The sequence below is a fragment of the Pyrus communis genome, chromosome 10, assembly GCF_041283825.1.
Source record: "Pyrus communis isolate YQ-2024b chromosome 10, ASM4128382v1, whole genome shotgun sequence".
NCBI lineage: Eukaryota > Viridiplantae > Streptophyta > Magnoliopsida > Rosales > Rosaceae > Pyrus > Pyrus communis.
In genome coordinates this window covers 31,508,863-31,531,083 of record NC_142574.1, presented here as the reverse complement: position 1 = coordinate 31,531,083, position 22,221 = coordinate 31,508,863, and the positions used below count along the sequence as shown (strand labels likewise).

Sequence of the window (22,221 nt, the reverse complement as noted above, 5' to 3'; positions counted from 1 at the left end):
TTTAAAGTACTCACTCTAATGTGCGCCCGAGTTCAATCTTTTAACCTAATTAGAGTAGTTTCTTGCGAAAATGTCAAATATATATCTAAGCGGATGGCTGAAACTTTCTCCTTTCAGATGTAGGTTTTGCAACATATCAAAGCATCTCATAACTGAGTTGATCTGATTTAAAGCAAACATTTCATATATATGAAACGTAAAAGAGGGAGTAGGATTCTCTCCACCATTTTTTCCATCCCCTTGATATCACGTACTCATTGATATTTTTCTCGTTTTCCGGGTGAACTATTGTGAATGATATAAACAGTACCCATGACTAATATTGACCAGTAAACACAGTGTGGAGCTTCCAGTACCTTTGCCTATATAACCCACCCCCCCGGAGATTCATTTGATATCCCAAATATCTCGAGCTTCTTGTACATCAGACTAAGTCTTCACTTTGGAGTTTACAGTACTTGCAAGCTGATCATGAGCAGCAAATTCTTCAAAACCAGATGAAACTCGAATCCAAAGCCTCTTACTTGACTAATCAAAGACGATCTGCCAATTACAAACCAAATATTTGGAAGTATGATTTCCTAGATCAATCTCTTAACAGCAAATATGGTGTGAGTTATACATATCTAAGCTTCTTCCATTACTGTTGTAGTTAAAGTACTTTGCAACACTACTTGTGTAATTGCTCATGAAATTGAGAGGAGAATGATTGGATCCTAGATTACCTCATTTGACCAAAGTGGTACTCAACCTAACCCGGTTTTGCTTTGGTTTTTTAGCTGTTATTTGCACTTTGAAAAGGTCATCCTGTACTTTCCGAGGTGTAAATTCTTTGTATATTTTTATATTAGTTAATTGCAGATAACATTTTTAGATTGCCATAACACTTCTTCTTTTTTGTTTGCTTTGAATTTTATGTATATATTTATAGTTAAAAAAATTATTTCTGTTTCTTAGTGGGCAGATTTTTGTAAAGGATTATTGGTGGAGGCAGAGTGGTACAATAAGAGAGGGGGGATTCTCCTTCATCAATCCTATGGTACATGAGAGAAGTGAAAATGATAGGAAGAACATTAAGGGCATGATAGACAAGGCATGGAAGAAAATAAATGGAAAATGCTTCACAACAAACCAAGTGCCTTTTCTGTCATCGTTCAGCAACACTGCCACAAATATGGCTCGATCGAGTGGCGCACAGCCTTTACCAAGATGGAGATGGTGACCAAGAGAAAGGGACTCTGACCCATCTCCAGTCTTTACTATTCGAACCTCTTGTAAACTAGTTAGTACTCATGCGGTTTGAAATAAAGATATTACCTTTAAAATCAAAGTTATTTCTTTGAATTAAAGTTATTATCTTTCTGATGCTTATTGCCACTTATCTACATACATGCATATAAGAAAAACTTAAGAAACAAACAAACAGAAAAAAAAAGAACCTTTTGTTTTATCTGAAGTCTTCCAATTCATTGAAGTCGATGAATACATAGAAGAATAATAAGCGAATGAAAATAGGAAAAAAAAATCTTAACAAACAAACAAACAGAAAGAATAAGAACCTTTTGTGTTATCTGAAGTCTTCCAGTTCATTGAAGTCGTTGATTACATAGGAGAATAATAAGCAAATATAAATAGAAAAATAGATCGACAAATATATTTTTAAAGAAAAAGAAATATCAGCGTATCTATCAATGCATTTATAATCATCTTCAAGAGCCATAATATTATTAGTGGCTACATTTTTTAACACTCGAAGTTGCTTAAATTGATCCACACACCCCTAGTACTTTATCTTCGTGTACAAGTTTTTTCACTCTAAAACTTCAAAATAGACCATCTATTAGTAAAAAGGAATTTGTTTTTCTCTATGAAAGCAGTTAATTAGGGTTTTAGTCATAATAGAACGTATGATAAAAATTGTGTGATGGTAAGAGTTTGATTACTGTGTGATGGTAAGGGTTTGATTATTGTGTAAGATAAAGATTGTGTAATTACAGAGGAGTTAATTACACTAACACCTCTTGAGGTTTATCAAGTTTTCACAAAATCACCTTACGTTTGAGATATTACAATAACACCTCCTTACATTTTAATTCATTTTCAAACATTCCCTTGAGTAAAAAATATAATAACAAACAGACGACTTTACCCTTTTTAATTACTTCAAACTAATTAATAAACAAAAAATTTATAAAATTATAAAACATTAACACTGTAAAATGGACAAGAGAAAGACCATCTCATCTACGATGGATACTTGTATATACCTCTGTAACCTGTCAATTCATAAACATGTGGTCCTGCCTCCGACAACCAATGCGTGCAAACCTCGTCGCGAGGAATATGTCACTGTTTCATTTGGGTTTCACCCAGGTTTATCGACGACAAAGTTGTAACGATGGTCTCATTCATTGTGAGGGGAGCCTTGCAGTAACTTGAGGTTTACAACTTAAAACACAAAATATTGCAGACTACAAGGGATCAATTTGCTTGCTGCAATCCAATATGGGTGTGTTTGTTTACCTTCACTAAGTCTCACTAGACTGGATTGGACTAATAATTAGTCCAAGCCCGTGTTTGTTAGCAACAAGGACTACGTGTATTAACCGGGACTCGCGTCGACTAAAACCTTCGCTAGAAGGTCTTAGCGAGAACCCTCCAGAACGAGCGGACTGCTAGTCCTACTCTCTCCCTTCTCCTTCGCACCTTCGCCCCTTCGCCCCTTCGCCCTTTCGTCTTCTTCTTCCTCGTCGCACCTTCACCCTCTCGTCTTCTGCTCCCTTGTGGGTTTCCAGCCACATACTCTGCGTTCGCCACCAAAAGCCTACTCAAGTGGGCGAATAAGCACTGCGTTTGCCGCCAAAGGCCCCCCTCAACGACCCATTCTCCAACCCCAACAGCCTATTAATTAGGTTTGTGTTAATGGTGTTTGATGAATTTATGTCAATTTAGGTTAAATTTAATCTCGTTAATGGGGTTTAATAAATTTACGTTAATTTGGATAAATCTTATTGGATATTAAAATTCCATTATTGTTCTTCTTTTTTTCTTTTATTTTTTATTTTTTTATTTTTTATCTGCAGATTCTTGAAGTAGTAAAGAAAAATGGGAGTTTCAATTTTTTTGGAATCATCGGTTTTGGCATTGGAAGTTTGAGGGGTTTCTTGTTGGGTTTCTATGTTTTCGTCATTTCAGAGCCTGAGGAAGTGAGGGTAAATCTTTTATTATCTTTCAGTGGAAATTATCCCTCTGTTTTTTGTTGTTGCTCATGGTGTTTGCTCAATCGATTGGGTATTTTTGTGTTTAGAGATTTTGGATTAAGCAATTGATTGAACTTGACAGTCTTGCATGTAATTGATTGCATTCAGTATCACCTGCATCTTATGAACTGCTGATTTTGCAGGGACACTGTTCTGTAGCTCTGTGAGAGGTACTATTGCTTGTGTATGATTCTTAAAATTGATGCTCTGTATGTAATTTAGAATCTTAGAATTGATTTAAATTTGAATGATGTAGGTAGATGTGAAGTGGGTTAATTTAATGGTTGAATTGGTGGCGGTGGTGGGTGCAGGTAGGGGTGGACATGGTGGCAGAGCTGGTTGGAGTTACATTGGGTTCAAAGGGAAGGAATGTGGTGCTGCAAAATAAGTATGGACCTCCAAGATTGTCAATGACGGTGAAACTCTCATCAAATTGGTAATTGGTTCCACATTTGAATTAGCCAATTGCTATTTTAGTATTTTAGAATCTTGGAATTGATTTAAATTTTAATACCGACATAAATTGAGTTGTCCTTGGTGGCATTAGTTTAACTTTAGTGTTAATAAACAACACTCAAAATGTTATCTACCAAATTATCGTTCATTGCTCATGTGTTCTAGTTGGCATTTGTATCTAGAAGTCTGCATGAGCATCTCTTTATGGTTCCCCTTGTATTGCACACTGACTGCCCACAAAAGTTTGATCTTCCAACTCCATTTGTATTGCACATTGCGGGACCATAGACAATTGTTGCATTCTATTTATGATGATGCAATCTGTGCATTTGGAGCGATGTAATCTGTGCATTTGGAAGGCTTGGCTGCATGTATAGTCGTGAAAAATACAACATTAAACTAGACCTTGTATCTGTGGCAAAGGCTCTTCTTCTGAATATATGCCAATCAGCATTCTTGTGAGCCCAGAAGTTTCAGATGTCATATCCTCTCAGAGCAGCAAGCTTGGTTCTTTTTCTCATGGGATTACATATTCTGGACACCCCGTAGCCTGTGCGGTTGCAATTGAAACACTCAAGATCTACATAATTAGTTGAAGGGCATTGAAGAATATGTGAATGAACTCAAGTTTAAGCACAAGTAGTTGCAACTTGTATATGTATTTTGCAACTTGTATATGTATTGATAGCTCATGATGGTGAAAAAAAATATGTAGACTTTCATGTAAAAGCAAATCCTTTTCCCGTTTTGTTTGTGAGATGAATGATATTTTCAATTAAGTATCTTTTATCTCTTTAAAAAATGTTTTTTAGACAAGAAAGTGGAAGTTTTCATAATTAAATATAAAAAATAAAAAATAAAAATTTAGTCCTGGTTAGTCCGGTACTGCACCAAACGCTTCACAATTTTAGTACTGCTTAGTCCAAGCCAAGCCAATCCAGCTTAGTCCCTGAAGTTAGTCCAGTTCAAGATAGTCCGGTGCAACAAACGCACCCTATATGTATTGGAATGTACTACGCACAGTTGGGGGGCGGAGGGAAATAGGCACTAAGGTGGTCTAAGTTCGAATGTGAAGGTCTTTCGAGTAGGCATACCTCAACATGTTGTGTCAATAACACTTGACAACTTCTCTCTATAGCACTCATCAGATTGGTTCAACATATACGATATCTGTTGACATGTGCACAACAAGCCTATCAAGTGAATAAACTGATTTTCTTTTACGTGTTTTGTGCTTTATTCCTATCTTAAAAACTTGTATTTAGCACTGGAACCACTCAAGGTTCAAATTCCGAATTTGCCACTGTGTATAGTGACATATGGATTCTCAAAGACAAAAAGGTTTTAAAAAAGTTGAATATTGTTGCTATTCCTACGAGGAAGACAAGGTTATTCATTGGGACCAAGATTGTCTGCCCTCCCATTTTCTATCCCATTCCATCCCTTTCTATTTTTCTAGTTATTGATTTCATGTTGAGTTAATTTAATGCTCCAGATTTTGCCACCTCACACATTTTCACTCTCCTTTCTTCCTCTTTGCTTCTGCTGCTGCATTCACAGACCAAAAAACATTTTCAGCTGCACAACAACAACATCCTCCACCAAGAATGCCATTGAATTACAATTGAGGGCTTATCTTCGTTCTGTGCATGAATGCACCATACACATGGTCCATAACATAATGGAGCATTCCCAGATTCATAGTCACCATTTTTCAGAGAAACCCATAAATTCAAACATCAAATTTTTACAAAAGATGGTTTTTTGATCAATTAAAAAAAAAAAAAACCAGATGGGATTATATGCAAATTTTCAGAAACAGAGAAAAACCTAGAATCTAGAGTGTTGGAAAAAAAAAAAGAATTTATGAATTTAATCATCTGAAAGTCACGATTTGGGGATGAATAGATTAGAGAGAACTAAAAAAATTCGAAATAAACACTCGGGACTGTGGCGATTGTGAATCGAGAGGCGTAGGCGGTGAAGAAATCAATGGGAGACTGAGCAGAAGAAATCCATGAGACAAAATGAGATGAGAGGAAAAGGGGTGGTGAGAGAGACGAGGAGATCCATAATGGGAAGGCGAAATGGGAGAGGGGGAGAGAGAGAGAGAGAACAAATCAAACCAAAACAAAACAAAAACTGTGGGTTGAGAGTAAAAATGTTTCTTGGTCTGTAGCAAAAGCGAAGAGGAAGAAAACAGAGTGAAAATGTGTGAGGTGGCAAAATCTGGAGCATTAAATTAACTCAACATGAAATCAATGGCTAGAAAAATAGGAGGGGATGAAAAGGCAGACAATCTTGGTCCTATTCATTGAGCTTCAAAATAAATAACGAACTCCTGGTGGGTTGGCCTTGGCGGGATCAACGACTCTACCAGTCTCTCTTGCTAACGTTTTGATCTTTAATTTTTGTTTTATTTATTTATAAATATTTAATGTTTTAGTTTGATATTAATTTGCTAAATATTTATAAAGATTTTCTTATTCAACAAAAAAATAAAGCTTTTTCTTAATTATAAAGGTAAATTAGTAAATTTATAAGCAGATTTTTGACTCGAGGTTTAATAAATTGTTTTTCTTGATTAAAAAAAAAAAATCTAAGAAGGCTTTAGTGTAATTTTTCAAATGTGAAGGGGTATCGTGAAAACTCGATAAACCTCATGGGGTGTTAGTGTAATAACTTGATAGTAATTGTTTGATTATTGGATGTGAGTTTATTGATAAATTTTAATTTTATTGTTATTAAATATAGAGTGAATTTATATTGTTTCAAATAAAATTTCTCATTTGTTTTTATTTATTGAGGGTTAAAAGTATGGGCCGTGAAATTTGAGCAACATACTGGACGAGTTGGATGGACTTCGATTTGTTCCGTCTTCAGGATTTTATAGTTTTGGGCCTGATTCTTTGGTTTTGTTGTGCAAAAATCATGGTCTTGATCTTCAGTCCAACAAAAATGAAATAAAGGACATTTTCGGCAAAATAGATATTTCTTTTCTTTTTAAAAGGCAAAAAATAATTATATTGAAGGGTTTTAAACTCTTGACATAGCTTACTTCTACCCATCACTTTACGTTCTTTCATTTCATCACAAAAAACAACTAAAATCAAATTGATTGTTGTTATTTTGCGGTTTCTTTCTAGCCATTGGTCTTTTATTTGGGGTCTCTATTTGCTATAATCTGAAGTTAGATTGATGAAAAAACTGTTCACTCAACTATGTTTGATGTTTAAAATCCTCTCGAGGCCACGAATTGTGCGTTTGATGGCAGAGGTACTTTGGGTCGTAGATTAGTGATTGTAGCGTTCATTATGGTATGACTTTTTAATGATGTGTGACATTAATGCTACAAGTATTTTAACCGTTATATTTAATTTCATCAACTGTTATTTCTTATATTTTTAATTTCAACAATTTATTTTTTATACCACTAAATTCTACGTTTTTGAAGAAGATTTAAGTGATATAAACTTTTATAGTTGCTTTTGAAGAAAATATTGTTGTATTTGAGTTTGCTATGTAGATTTTTTTTTTTTTTTTTAAAAAAAAAAAAAATTGAGGAAAAAAAGGAAAAGGAAAAAAAAAAGGGAGGGAATATGTTATATGTAGATTGCAAAGGTCGGTCAATGATCGGATGGCCAGGATCATCATCAGGTGAAAGACGCCATCTTGATCAGATAGAAAACCCAGCGAGCAGTACGGACGGGAAAGAAAGAAAAAAACGCAGTGGTGGAGTTCCAATAAGCGAGGGAAGCAGAGAGGCGATCTTTCAAGGTTCAGAAGCTTTTTCCCTCTGCTTCTTCTCCTTCCATCCAATCTCTGTCCTCTTCAATCCCAATCTCCTGACAAAATCTACAAATTGAATCAAAGGGAAGATCTTGAGAGAGAAGGTAGAGGGAGAGAGAGAGAGAGAGAGAGGAGGGGGAGAGAAAAATGTCGAAGAAGAAAGTGAGTGGGAATACCATGACGCTCAAGGACTTCCATGGCGGTTCGATTCCCTCTGATCTCCCTCTTCCTTCTGCTCCTGGTGTGTAAGTCCCGTTTACCCTTTTCTTAATCTTTATATATTTTCTGTGTATTTTGATTGCTTTGGGAAATTACGAGATTGAAAAACCCTATTGCTTTTGATTCATATCTGTAAAGCTCTGATTTTTAGATCTGGGTTTTGTAATTGCTTTGATTTTCGTTGCCCTAGAGCGAGAGATTGAAAAACCCTGGTTGATTTTTGCACCAATTTTGGATGTTTTTTGTTCTGCAGAGTTGTTAGGCCTACGGATCGTTCGGCTTACGACCGTCCCACCGCTTGGGGAAACCCTATGGGGCGGGCGGACCATCGCTCTCGGCCCCACACGTCTCCTGCCACGAGGCATTTCGATGACAAGACTCCATTTCTCACTCACTCCGTGCACATTGGCCGGAACTTTGATGAGGACGAGCGCAAGCCACTCGATGGTGGGTCGATGTCACGCCGGACCATTGGGGATGATAGCATTCGGGTTCCCCTGACCCTTGCCGAACCCAAGCAGGCGTTTATATCTGCAGGCGTGTCATCCGGTGTGCCATCTAGCGTGCAGACACGGGCTCAAGCACCGCTCTCCCCGAGGGGGGCAGTGAGTTCCTACTTGGAGAGGGTTAGCGAGACATCCCATGTTGGAGGGAATTCTCATAGCATAGGTGGCAATGGCAGGCGTGGTGTTGATGGGGCTTGTCCGAATGCATGGGCAATGAGGAAGGAGATGGCGGGTATATCTGAGCCAGTGCAATCTGCTTGGTCTGGACAAAGTGCTGTTCAAAAGCTGGCCCATGCCAGTGCACTCGATAAGGTGTCTTCAGGTAGATGGCAATCAAAGCCTTCAATCAATTATCAGACAAATATCGAGGTCGTTAGATCTCCCGAAACTGAGAGTGGCTTGCATTCCAAGGGTTATGGTAGTGATACTTACAAGAGGACAGATGTGATGGTTGAAAGGGATGCAGCCTTGGCAAGGTACGCTGAAAGGGGTCTTCAACTTGATGGTGTTCAGCTACCTGATCACGAGAGTTCTAGGGCTTCTATTAATTCAGAGCTTAGAGATAGGAAGCCAACTGTTTATAACAACAGGGTTCAACCTGCTCCATCTGATGGCAAATTTGGTCTGGCTGAATTGCATCCCATAGTGTCTTCAGAGCCTGTAGAGCGACCCAAGTTGAAGTTACTTCCAAGAACAAAGCCAGTGGAGGGTTTGGAAGCTACAGTAGTTGTTAATGCACAGGTATTGACAAGGTTATTAAAGCGTATTATAGAGATACTCAAATCTATGGGGTTCTACATTGCACTGAATGCACTAAATTCTTACTGTTTGGTTGATTATAGAAGTACCAGAGGGTGACTGAGTCCGTCCATGTCGAAACCGTCAATGAAGCGTATGGAAATACGAATGCTCCAAAACCTGGTTCGGCAGGCTCTGATGGTGGGAAACAGGCGGTGGAGCGTCCAAAATTGAATTTAATTCCCCGATCTCAGCCTCTCGAACACTTGGAAGTAAATGCCAAAAGAGACAGGTATGCAATGCTTTTGACTGTGGTTTTCTCGACTTTGGGCCTTCTATCTGCTCGTACTTGCCATTTTCTTCTGGTATTAGGCCAGGGCCTTTGTGGTTTTGTTCTATGGAAATTATGATATTCAGCCCAATAAGTAAAAAATAAATGAAATTCTCGGCCAGATTAAAACGTGAAATTGTTTCAATTTGCTTCGTTAGTTGTAATCCTTTGCCACCACTCCTCTTTTATATACTCTACTTCAATTACACTTTTTGCTTCATAGAAGTAATATTCTTTTTGTAGCAATGGGCTTCTCTAAAAGCTTCTGGAGAAATCTTTTAAATTGAAGAATGTTTTCTCACGGTTGTTGCCCAAAAATAAGGTTGGCCTGATTTGAGGCCATAATGATTGCTTTTTAGAGCTCTTTAGGCCATTGAACCAATCCCATGGGTTGGTTATGTTACGAACAATTTGCGAATACATCTTAAGTAATGTTTTATTGTGTTGTGTGTATATATTGTTATTGATGGAAAATTTTAAAATCTTGTCTTCCACTTTTGTTCCACAGAATTAGCAAATGACTTCAATTTTTGTCTGATATATTATTTTCCTGCCTTCTGGATGAAGCTGTGCCACTATAGTTGTTCTCAGAGTCTAGTATTTTGTTTTGTTTTTTGCTTACATGAATATTTGAACCTAAATATACTACTCCTGATCCCCCTTCCTCCTGTACACTATGCTGCTTAAGGCAAAATTTGGGTTTGGAGTCCAGCAGTTGTTCGAGAAGCATTGATTGAATTTGTAGCATGAATCCATGACAGAACGTTACCCTTCCACTCTTACTTCTTGGTGGCATTCACAAAAGAATATGTGCTTCTTGTTCTTAATATTGGGTCTCTACATTGATAGTTGCAAGTAATATCTGATGAAATCCGTGAATGATGCAGGGTTGTATTATTTGGTGGTGCTCGCCCACGAGAACTGGTGAATTTTTTTGTCCATGGTTTGACATTTAAGTTCGATTTGTTCATGAGCATTGAGTGGATTCATGTCCCCTTTCTGAAACCCTTTCTGTTTTTATGTCAGGTTCTGAAGGAGCGAGGGGTTGACGATGTTGTGATCACCAATCCTGACACAGCTCAGCATTCTGACAAGTAGCGACTTATTTTCTATCTCAAAAATTTCTATTATTTAAGTTTGGAAATTTGGGGTTGCTTTTTTTTTTACTTACGAACAAATAACTGTTGTTTGAAGGGTTAAACATCAAGTTGCCAGGCCTGATAGAGTTCCTGCACCCGCAAATCCTTCTCACCACAGTGAGAAAGCTGAGAATCATCCTTTTGATCAGAGGACTGGAAAGAAATTCGAAAGGAGGGATAATCGGGTAGATGGTGAGAGAATTGACATGCAGAAGAAGAACTGGCGTAATGATAGTAGGAGGAACAGCAGAGAGCCTGAGAGACTGCAGCAACAGTCAGAGAGGCCACCATCACCAGAGACCTGGCGGAAGCCTGAACAACCTAAACCATCTTCCCCTGATGCTGTTGGCCTGCAGCACGGGAAAGCGGCTTCAGCTCTTGAGCTTGCGCAAGCATTTTCCAGATCAGTATCCGATCCAAAATTAGCTGATCGGTTTTCTGGCCGAAGGGGCATTCCTGGCCGGGCCCAAATGCCATTTTCACGGCTGATGGGCCCAACCCCAAGGCCTCAGATAAATGGTTACTAAATGTTCTGCTCCCATTTCGACATCACTTGGTGGTATAGAGATTCAGAGTTTTGCTGGCGAACTTGTTCGTTTGAAGTAGCTGGGATTACAAGCAGGCTGACTAAGTCACATTCACCTGTGAGTGAGTGCCTGCCTCCACAAGAATTTTCCAGTTTCCGCTGAATGGTTATTGCCACACAAAATTGATTGCGATCGTCTAGCCCGAGAGGTGTCTTATCTCTACAACCCTCATCGTATTGTGTTTTCTATTTGTCTTTCCTTTTTCGCGGTTCCGTTGGCACCATTGAAAAACTGTATTCTCCTCCCCTTAGGTGGAAAAAGAGTGTTCTGTTTCCTATGAGGCCAGTTGTAGCAAGAGTTACGCTACAGATTCTTGTTTTAAGGAGTGTTGTTTTAATTTCATTCCTTCCCTTCCTTTTCCCTTAAAAAAGGTTCGGAGAAGTGTTCATCGACTCTCTTTTGTTTGATAATTTTCTGAAAGTTACTGTGTTAGCATGTTCTCCTGATTGTAGTCCCCATTTAAACTACAAATCGATATTAAAGAAGTCGTTAACTGATAGCTTCACCCTCGGGGACAATCTGCCATCTCACCTCTCGCATACACACTTGTCTGGTGATTTAAAAGTTGTTTTCTGGTGGTCGTGAACGTAACTTATCACTGTCTTGAAAGATCTCTAATACGCAAATTACCGGGTGACGGTTAGTTTAAGATTGCCGATGGTGCGCTTTCGTTGTTGACGAGAATAATGCGCTTTCACGGGCTTTGTCTTCTCACCATGGATTGGGCTGTTATATTTGCACCGAGTCTCTTTCTGACGTCGTTTCACTAAAAATCTTGAAAACTTGTCCAACTCCCACTAAGAGTATCTTCAAAGGAGATGTCAAAATTGCCACGTGGGCATACAACAGTAAAAAATGACAGCAAACTCTCTCCAACCGAGCTTTCAATTTCTTATGTGGCACTGAGTCATTTGAAGACAAAGTCTTTTGCTGTCAAATTCATTAAATAATTTTTTAATAGATTAATATAATATACAATAAATGTTGTTAAGTTTTTGAAATATGTGATTGGTTGGCTTAATTATTAGACTCCATAAAAAGATAAAAAATTTATTAAATGACATTATTATTTAATATATCGAATGAAACAAAATATTATACAAAATGTCGAATTACTATATAAATTATCAACTATCATTTTAATATTTAAAATTTGACATCTCGCTTAGAGATGCTCTATCCCCTCCTCCTCCTCCTTCTCGTAGAGTCCTCAAAATGTCGCTGTCCGACTAAAACGACGCTGTTTCGATGCGTCTTCTAACCCAACGTGAATTAATCGTCATCAGATCACATAGAACAAGTCACTACTATTTTTCCCCTTCACGTATTCCCTTTCCTTCTCGATTCATCAAATCCATCAGATATTATTTAATTAATCATTTTTTGCGTGTATCAAAGCTTAACGATCCGAGAGGGTAAATAAGAGCTGAAAAATCAGAGAAATTCGATTTTGTTTTCTCATGATTTTTTGGGGGATTAATCTGATTGATTCCCCGTAATCGGGGCGGAAAGATGTTGGAGAAGATCGGGCTTCCGGCGAAGCCGTCACTGAGAGGGAATACTTGGGCGGTTGACGGCTCACACTGCCAGGGATGTTCTTCTCAGTTCACCTTCATTAATCGCAAGGTTCACTTCTTCTTCTGCCCCTCTCGATCCAATGACCCTTCTGTGAATTCTTTACTAATTTTTGTATTTCTTCAGTCTTCGATTTTTGGGTGCCGAAAGATTGCTGCTTTTTTTTATTTTTTATTTTATTTTTATTATGTGGATTCGACCAAGATTAGGATACTTCGATTCTTGGCTTTCTATTTTTAGCGGTGTAGAAATCATAGGTTGTCTATTTTTTAATGTTTTGGAAAGAATGGTGATTGTTTAGTTTAAGATTGTATTGGAGATTCGTAGTTTGGGTTGTGCTAAGAATGGGTTTAATGATGTACACTTAGGGACCGTCTCTGACTGCTTCCTATGAAAGCACTTCTGCTCATAGGCGCTTTTTCTAGAAGTTCCTTTGTTAGAAACACATTGAAATTTCGAGTGCTTCTTTAAAAACCTACTGGAAGTGCTTCCTAAAGTTCGTAAGTGCTTTTGATTGTTAGAAAGCGCTTTTAGCCCTTACAGTAGCAGTTCGAAACATGCCCTTAAACCTCTTTGCCTAATGGTATAAACTTAATGCTTTGATAGGATTAAATTTGACATTTCTTTCTTGTGTATGTATCTGTTGGTTTGTTCCCGATTCTTGACAATGCACATTGTGGGATTTCAGCACCATTGCAGGAGGTGTGGCGGCTTGTTTTGCAACAGTTGTACCCAGCAAAAAATGCTCTTACGGGGGCAAGGTGATTCACCTGTGCGTATTTGTGACCCTTGTAAAAAGCTAGAAGAAGCAGCACGCTTTGAGAGATATGGACACAAGAGTAGAGCTGGGAGAGGTATCATTTTTGTCTGTTCAGTGACAGTTTGTGCTTCTGCCACATGCTTTTTGTTTAATTACTCTGCCCTTTAATTTTACCTTCTGTGCAGGCAGTTCAAAGTTGACATCAAATCATGAGGATGAAGTTTTGGATGAGATTCTCAGTAGTGACAGAAAGGAATTAGGACAAGAGTCGAACAGTAATGTGATTTCCAGTATGCAGAGAGCCGCTAGTAGTGCATCATGTTCAAGTAGTCAACAAAATTCCAGCCATGATGGGGTAGGAGAAATACATAGAAGTCTTTCCGTTGATGAGCCTAATTTACAGAGTGGTGGCGGATCTGCTTCTCCTGACGAATTGCGCCAGCAAGCTTTGGACGAGAAAAAGAAGTATAAAGTTCTTAAAGGAGAAGGGAAGTCTGCGGAAGCATTAAGAGCCTTTAAGAGAGGGAAGGAGCTTGAGAGACAGGCTGACACATTGGAAATATCTTTGAGAAAAGAGCGTAGAAAGGTTTTACTTTCTGCCAATGTGGCGGAGAGCCAGATTAAAGATGGGCCTTCTGAATCTGGAAGAATAAATAAGGTCACTCCTCCAGTTGGTAAAGAAAAGGATGACCTTGCTGCTGAGCTGAAAGAACTAGGATGGTCCGATATGGATCTCCTTGATGAAAACAAAAAACAAGCAAGTCTGAGTTTGGAGGGCGAACTTTCTTCTCTTCTGGGAGAGGTCTCACAAAAGACCAATAAAAACAAAGGTAGTGGTGCCATTGACAAAACCCAGGTTGTTGCACTAAAAAAGAAGGCTCTCATGCTGAAGCGTGACGGTAAACTTACAGAAGCTAAGGAGGAACTAAAAAGAGCTAAAATTCTAGAGAAGGAACTCGAGGAACAGGAATTCTTGGCTGAGGCTGAAGATTCTGATGATGAGCTATCTGCGTTGATTCGTAGTATGGATGATGACAAACAGGAAGAATTTTCAATTCAATATGAGCAGGAGGATGGCTTCAATTTTGATCATCTTATTAGTGCTGCTGATGATCTGGGTGGTAATTTTGAAGTGACAGATGAGGATATGGAGGACCCAGAAATAAGTGCTGCTTTACAATCTTTAGGATGGTCTCAAGATTCTAATAATCCGGAAACTTCTCCTCCCCAGATACCTTCCATTGACAGGGAAGCTCTATTAAGCGAAATTCAATCATTGAAAAGAGAGGCGCTTAATCATAAACGGGCAGGTAATGTGCAACAGGCAATGACACAGCTAAAGAAGGCAAGGCTACTTGAACGGGACCTTGAAAGCCTTGAGTCTCAAGAGGGCAAAGTTGCAAATGATCCTACGAGAATTCATAAACAAGCTGCTGATAAATCATCGCAGTCACCTATGGTGGGTGATATTCATACAATGGAATGTACGGACTCCAAACCTGTAAGGAAGACTAAATTAATGATTCAGAAAGAGCTTCTGGGCTTGAAAAAGAAAGCCCTTGCTCTGAGAAGGGAAGGACGACTAAATGAGGCTGAAGAAGAATTGAAGAAAGGAAGGGTACTTGAGCAGCAACTTGAAGAACTAGAGAATGGTTCTATGCGGAAGGACATGCCTGGGACTGTTGGCAGTAAAGTCCCAGATTTGGCACATGAGCTTCCCAATGTTTCTGCAGGTCTGCCAGTTGCAGATGAGGAAGGAGAAAATGTAACAGATCAAGATATGCATGATCCAGCATACCTTTCTATGTTAAACAATTTGGGTTGGAATGATGACGATAATGAAGGGACCAACTCGTCATTGGAAACTTCTAAGCAAATGGATAATGTCTCAATGAAGGTCAGTGAACCTGCTGTAACTCAAGCCGCGGTTAATGTCCCAGCTGGAGGATCAAGGAGAAGCAAAGCTGAAATCCAGAGGGAACTTTTAGGGTTGAAAAGGAAAGCTCTTGCTCTGAGGCGCCAAGGAGAGACCGGGGATGCAGAAGAACTGCTAAAAAAAGCAAAAGCACTAGAGGGCCAGATGTTGGAAATGGAAGCACCCGAGGAAAATATCATTGAACCTACTCTTAATAGTGCTGAGGAAGAACGTGATGGAGGTGATGTAACAGAAAATAGTATGCGGGACCCAGCACTTTTCTCAGAGGGAACTTACTCCTACAAACCAGCCGTTTCTGCGCCAAGAAATAAAGGTGCAATCCAAAGGGAAGTTTTGGATATGAAAAGAAAGGCTTTTGCCTTTAGACGGAAGGGAGAAACCAAAGAAGCTGAGGAAGTGTTGAGGATGGCAAAGTTGCTAGAGATTCAAATTGAAGAGATGGAAGCCCCAAAGGATTTGAGTCTGCATGATGATTCAAAGGAAGAGAAATCTGAGAGTTTCGGATATCTAATTAACACCAAAAAGCCAGGGAATTTGAAGGATGATACAGATGTTAGAAGGTTTACTGAGGCAGCAATGGGTCCAATTGACGAAGTTGTTAAGTTGTCAGCAAAGAATTCTGAGTTTGTTCCTCTAACCTCACAGCTAGCTAAAGGAAGCCAACCATTTCCAGTGGAATTGGGTGCTTTGGGTGAAACTTATTTTCCGGACGACCAGAAAATAGCGGAAGGCGTTAGTCAGATATCTGCACCTGTCCAATCTGGAAACTTAGTTGATTTGTTGACAGGGGATGACTGGAGAAGTTATCAAAGGCCAGCTGAAAAACAAGATGATGGCCTAAAGTTTGTTTCTGTTGGTTCCTTTACCGCCAGTCCTCCCGTGCAGTTGGGATCCCAGACCTGTTCGAATTTATATCTGGGAAGCCAAGATAATAAAATTGATAAACAGGAAGATAAGCGAGATGTTAATGTAGCAAATTCAGTTCAGGAAGCTGCTTCTCAGAGCAGCCAAAGTGCCATTCGGCAAGAAATCCTGGCTTTTAAGAGGAGGGCATTAGCTTTAAAGAGAGAAGGGAAACTGACAGAAGCTCGAGAGGAACTTCGTCAGGCAAAGTTATTGGAGAAGCGTCTTGATGAAGATAGTCCTCAGTCCAAAACTGCTTCAAGTGAGGTGTCCAGTGCCGTACAAAATACAACTGGAGAGCAGAGCCAATCCCAATCACTACAGTCACGAGACATCCCTTCTTCTAGCCAAAAGCATCACGGTTCACCATCTTCGGACCCAAAACCTTTGTCCAGTCATGATCGCTTCAAGTTGCAACAGGAGTCTCTTGGCCACAAACGTCAGGCTATGAAGTTGCGGAGGGAGGGTCGGATGGAAGAAGCAGAAGCCGAGTTTGAATTAGCCAAGGCACTTGAGAATCAGTTGGATCTATCAGCTGCTCATGATTCCGCAACCGTTGACAAAGGAGAATCAATGGATGATGTCTCTGTTGAGGGTCTTGATCCTCAACTACTAGCTGCCTTGAAAGAAATTGGAATCGAAAATGCTAGTAATTTATCGCAAGGCCCCGAAAGACCAGAGCCTTCAAAAGTTAATGTTGGTAAGAGCAATAACACAATCCAAGATAGAAGTCGGCTGGAAGAACAGATCAAGGCAGAGAAGGTAAAGGCGGTAAATTTCAAACGTGCTGGAAAACAAGCGGAGGCCTTGGATGCTCTTCGAAAGGCCAAGCTACTCGAAAAGAAGCTGAATTCTCCGTCTTCAAAGTAAACAAAATAAAAACATCACCTTGGTAAGTTAGAAGATCTTTATTGCTTACGAACTATGAAGCTCGATAGGTCTGTAAATGTTGTTGGTACGCAGAATTCACCACGAAGCAGGATACACGATTTATGCAAGACGAGTATCGTAACCGAAAATGTATCATCTGTATTGTAGAGGCACCTTTCCTGCCTGCACCATTCCTATATGTCAATAAATGGTATATGACTTGTAACATTTACCTCATTTCCGACGGAAAAGATTTCGCGTAACTTCAAAGGTCTCATGTTGCACAAAAAAGTTTGACCTAACACTCACAAGGTGCGAGTCTTTTTGCTCTCTAGAATTGTGAATTGCTGTGGCAAAGCTACCAGCTGATCTTATTTTAGAACTTACTTTTGCATAATTTTTTTAAAGGACCGTAAGCTTCTAAGCATCTTAAAATTCATGTAAAACATTCAAGGAATGTTATGGCCGACGTAACTCTGTTTAGGAATATGTTATGGACCATACAAGCATTTCTTTAAAGCTCAGGGGAAAGATGTCGCAAAAAATTACCAAATTTTAACAAAAAAATAAAAATAACACATGATTTTTAATAGGTTTAACAATTTTTCGCCACATCGTAAATGTTGAATTAAAGTTCGTATAGGATATTTTGCTAATATTTTGGCTAGAATTTTGGATTAAGTTATCCATTTTTAGTTTAAAAAACTACATTCGGACCTCATTTAATGGTTTGAACAGCTTCACATAGCATATTATATTTATTGAAATTTTTGTTGTATTTGCTTCAAAATGATAGTCCTCTTTTTATTTTTATTTTTATTTTAAGAAGTTGCAGTTACAGTGATGATTATCTAGATGACGCTTAAAGACCCGATTTTCAACACAATCAAAATTGATAGCCCAAACCCAACCAACCCAACCCAAGTGTATACAACGCATTTGTCAGCAATTCAACTTCATCCTTAATTTGTTCTCCATTCAGTTTGTTGGCTTCATAATTTTCATTCCTGCTCTGTGAATGAATTCTAGCTAGTAGCATTTAGAAATAAAAGAAACCTGCTTTTAGACTAATAGCATCTCTAACACCGTTTGCAATGGTTGGAATAAAGGTTAAAGTTTAAGCTTTAAACTTCCTTCATACCATTTTCAATATTGGGTTACAATAACCCTTAGGAAGAAAATAATTTTTTAGGCTAGATTCTCCCCAAGAATTAAGCTTGGATTAATTCATTATGGAGCCACCAATGTTCATGGGGTGCATGACTGAAGCCCCAACTCCAAATAGACTCGCCATACGCCAAATAGAAGCATGGCGAGGCTCATGGGGACATGTCTGTCAACCATTATATAATAGAGTCACCGACTATTTGGCTGATCAACAGTTCAAAATAATATGAGTGGTTGATTTCACGGTCATATGTCAATTTTTATTTTGTTTATGTGGAATATTTATGTAGCTTTCACTGTCGATGATCGTAATCAATGTTTATCGAAACAATGAAAGTTTCACAAAATTAAAGTTTAGGGTCGGAGTTCTTCTTAGGATCAGTAGTCACAACTCACAAGTCTTTCAATTAAGAAAAAAATAATGAAAGTCACAGAATTGTCGTGTCCACTCGTTTTTGTTGAAAGCATACGAAAACACACAATAAATGGGGGATAAGTGCCGCATAGAATTAGTGTTCCACGTGCTTTCGTACCAATGCATAATGATAATGTCTGAGGATCACAATTATCAGAGGATCACATGCAGTCATATATGAAACGAATATAATGTATTCAAAGTTGCAAATTTAGGTATGGTAGTACTTAACAAAGTTGTGGTAATATTTGATCATGATATTTCTTCACACCTTCTTTTCCTTTTTCATGAAGGTAATGCCAGTCACGTCACAAATTAAACAGTTCATTTGTTGCTGCTCGTAAAACTTGAGTAGTTTAAACTGCTAGGAAATTTCGTTCTACTCACTTTAGCGGAAGAGAGCAAGACTACTAATGTAGTTTAAGGATTATGCGTTTATGTGGAGTTTAGTTCGTTTAATTCATCATCTTTTATCCAATTTGATGTCCAATATTCCTACCATGACTGAGTATATATGTGCTTTCATATATTATTCATCTCATATATTATCCTTTCAGCTAAAAAAAGAGAGTAAATTGTAGCAATGATTCATTAACTTCAACTCAATTGGAGCAATGATCAATCAACTAAAAATCTATTACTATTGGTCCATCAACTCATCAAAACGTGCCGCTATGGTCCCTCAACTAAAAATTCATTATCATTGGTCCCTCAACTCCAATCCAATTGGAGAAATAGTCTATCAATTTTAATCCAATTGGAGTAATGGTCCTTCAACTTTAACCTAATTGGAGCAATGGTCCCTCAACTTTAACCCAATTGTAGCAATGGTCCTTCCAACAAAACTCATTTTGACAAAATTCTGACGAACTTGACGAAAATGATCATAGCTACACGTTTTGATGAGTTGAGGCACCCCAATTGTAGCAATAGTTCTTCCAACATAACTCATTTTGACAAAATTCTAACGAAGTTGACGAAAAGGATTATAGCTACTCATTTTGATGAGTTGATGGACCAATAGTAACAGATTTTTAATTGATGGACCTTTACTCCAATTTGATTAAAGTTGAGAGACCATTGCTAACTAAAGTGCTATTGGTCTTCCGTCTTAATAATCTCCTTTAACTAAGCAGAACGTATGGGAGAGTAACATAAACAAAGGGAGAAAAGAAGGGTCATCCAAATGGAGCATTGAATCGTTTTTCTCAGTACAAAGTTAGGTACTATAAGAAGAAAGAGAGAGAATAACAATCGATTAAGGTGGTCATTTTGCCCCTGGGTTGTATATCCATGGGTGTTTTATTCTAGAGAAATGTTAACGAGACTCTCTTAAAAGTGGAATTCTCCATAGACTCTTTGTCACCTTACAGTTAATGTCAATTCTCGTACCACCATTTATAAAATATTATGTCAAAAAAATGAGATGACAGAAATCTACTTCTCAGAGCAACCAAAGTGCCATTCGGCAAGAAATCCTGGCTTTTAAGAGGAGGGCATTAGCTTTAAAGAGAGAAGGCAAAGTAACAGAAGCTCGAGAGGAACTTCGGCAGGCAAAGTTACTGGAGAAGCGTCTTGATGAAAATAGTCCTCGGTCCAAAACTACTTCAAGTGAGGTGTCCGGTGCCGCACAAAATACAACTGGCGAGCAGAGCCAATCCAATCATTACAGTAAGGAGACATCCCTTCTTCTAGCCGAAAGCATCATGGTTTACTATCCTCGGGCCCAAAACCACAAAGGAAAAGATGTCGCAAAAAATTATCAAATTTTAACCAAATAAAATAACACATGATTTTTAATGGGTTTAGCAAATTTTCGCCACATCGTAAATGTCTAATTAAAGTTCATATAGGATATTTTGGTAATGTTCTGGCTTGAATTTTGGATTAGTGTATCCATTTTTTAGTTTAAAAAACTATTTTTGAACCTCATTTAATGGTTCGAACAGCTTCAAATAGCATATCATATTCATTTATTTTTTTGTTATATTTGCTTCAAAACGATAGTCCTCTTTTTATTTTTATTTTAAGAAGCTGCAGCTGCAGCGGTGATCATCTAAGGAACGCCTAAAGATCCAAATTCATCCCAATCAAAATTGATAGCACAAACCCAACCCAACCCGTGTATACAACGCATCAATCAGCAATTCAGCATCATCCTGAATTTGTTCTCCATTCAGTTTCTTGACTTCATAATTTTTATTCCTACTCTGTGCATGAAGTCTAGCTAGTAACATTTGTCATAGAAATAAAAGAAACCTGCTTTTAGACTAATAACATCACTAGGACCATTTGCAATGGTTGGGATAAAGTTTAAAGTTTAAACTTTAAATCTCATCCAAACCATTTTTAATTATTGGGTTAAAACAAGCTTTGGGAAAATAATTCTTTGACTCAGTTTCTCTTCAAGAATTAAGCCCAGATTAATTCGTTATGGACCCAACAATGTGTGTGTGCTGTTCGACTGAAGCCCCACGCCCCAAACAGATTCCCCATATAAACTTTAAATCTCATCCAAACCATTTTTAATTATTGGGTTAACACAAGCTTTGGGAAAATAATTCTTTGACTCAGATTCTTTTCAAAAATTAAGCTCGGATTAATTCGTTATGGACCCAATAATCCGTGTTAGTGAGTCAGGAAGATCCTAATCTCCTGCTCAGGAGAGGATCCAATTCCAACAACTATATGGCTAATCATCGGCCCAAATAATGAGTTGTTGATTCAACAGTCTTATTTCAACCTTTTTATTTATGTCTTTCACTATCGAGGGTCGTAATGAATGTTTGACAAAAACAATGAAAGTTTCAGAGAGTAAAGGTTTAGGGTTGTAGTTCTTGGTAAGTAGTCACAGCTCACTAGTCATTCAATTAACAAAAAAACAACAACGAAAGTTACAGAAGTTGTACTGTGATCCACTCGTTTTTGTTGAAATTCTTGCCGAGTTTCCCGCAGCATACAAAATGGCAAAAGAAGTGGCCACATAGAATTAGGGTTCCACGTGATTCTCGTACACATGCATCGGAATTAGGGTTCCACGTGATTCTCGTACACATGCATCGTGATAATATCTAAGGAATGAGGATGCTCTTTGTAAGGATTTCGAGAATCCTCCAATCATATTCGTTCATTGTACATTACAAGGTCAGAAATCTTTATAAATTTTTTTATTTAAAATTGAATATAAACAAAACCTGATGAAAACTGACCGTACGATATACGATGAATGGATGTGATTAGAGGATCCGACGAGGATCCTCTGTCATATCTAAGGACCACAAGTATGAAATAAATATGATGTGTGATTCCCAACAGTAATAAATATTCGAAGTTCCTAATTTTGTTTTGGTAGTACTTAATAAAGTTGTGGTATATATTTGATCATGATATTTCTTCACACCTTCTTTTCCTTTATAATGAAGGTCTGTTTGGGCCCAAAACAATATTATTGGATTGAACGTAGGTTTATGTTCGGCCCAAAACTTTTTCAAATGTACTATGTGCTGTCTGGTGGTCATAGGCCGCTCAGTTAGGGCAGTCGAGTCCTGTTGCAAGAAGGAGTGACATGGA

At 38.3% G+C, this 22,221-nt stretch overlaps 2 protein-coding genes across 10 annotated transcripts in view; both read left to right on the top strand.

Moving 5' to 3' along the window:
* LOC137729942 (uncharacterized) overlaps nt 1–11,417 on the top strand; it is a 33,937-nt gene extending 22,520 nt beyond the window's left edge. For 2 of the 7 annotated variants that reach the window (XM_088678256.1, XM_088678257.1), the window contains exons 2-7: nt 7,447–7,750; nt 7,978–8,971; nt 9,073–9,260; nt 10,187–10,223; nt 10,326–10,393; nt 10,494–11,417. In XM_088678256.1, the coding sequence (XP_088534382.1) occupies nt 7,653–7,750; nt 7,978–8,971; nt 9,073–9,260; nt 10,187–10,223; nt 10,326–10,393; nt 10,494–10,965 (1,857 nt within the window). In that variant the 5' untranslated portion in view covers nt 7,447–7,652 and the 3' untranslated portion in view covers nt 10,966–11,417. Of the gene's footprint in view, nt 1–7,328; nt 7,751–7,977; nt 8,972–9,072; nt 9,261–10,186; nt 10,224–10,325; nt 10,394–10,493 lie in introns of all 7 variants that reach the window. The other 5 variants (XM_088678255.1, XM_088678254.1, XM_088678252.1 and 2 more) reach the window with 5 other exon arrangements.
* Nucleotides 1–17,297, top strand: part of LOC137729940 (uncharacterized) — a 39,817-nt gene extending 22,520 nt beyond the window's left edge. For 2 of the 3 annotated variants that reach the window (XM_088678250.1, XM_088678248.1), the window contains exons 2-4: nt 12,312–12,651; nt 13,289–13,454; nt 13,546–17,297. In XM_088678250.1, coding sequence (XP_088534376.1) covers nt 12,538–12,651; nt 13,289–13,454; nt 13,546–17,069 — 3,804 coding nt within the window. In that variant the 5' untranslated portion in view covers nt 12,312–12,537 and the 3' untranslated portion in view covers nt 17,070–17,297. Of the gene's footprint in view, nt 1–12,230; nt 12,652–13,288; nt 13,455–13,545 lie in introns of all 3 variants that reach the window. The other variant, XM_088678249.1, reaches the window with a different exon arrangement.
* Nucleotides 17,298–22,221: the final 4,924 nt, after the last annotated feature.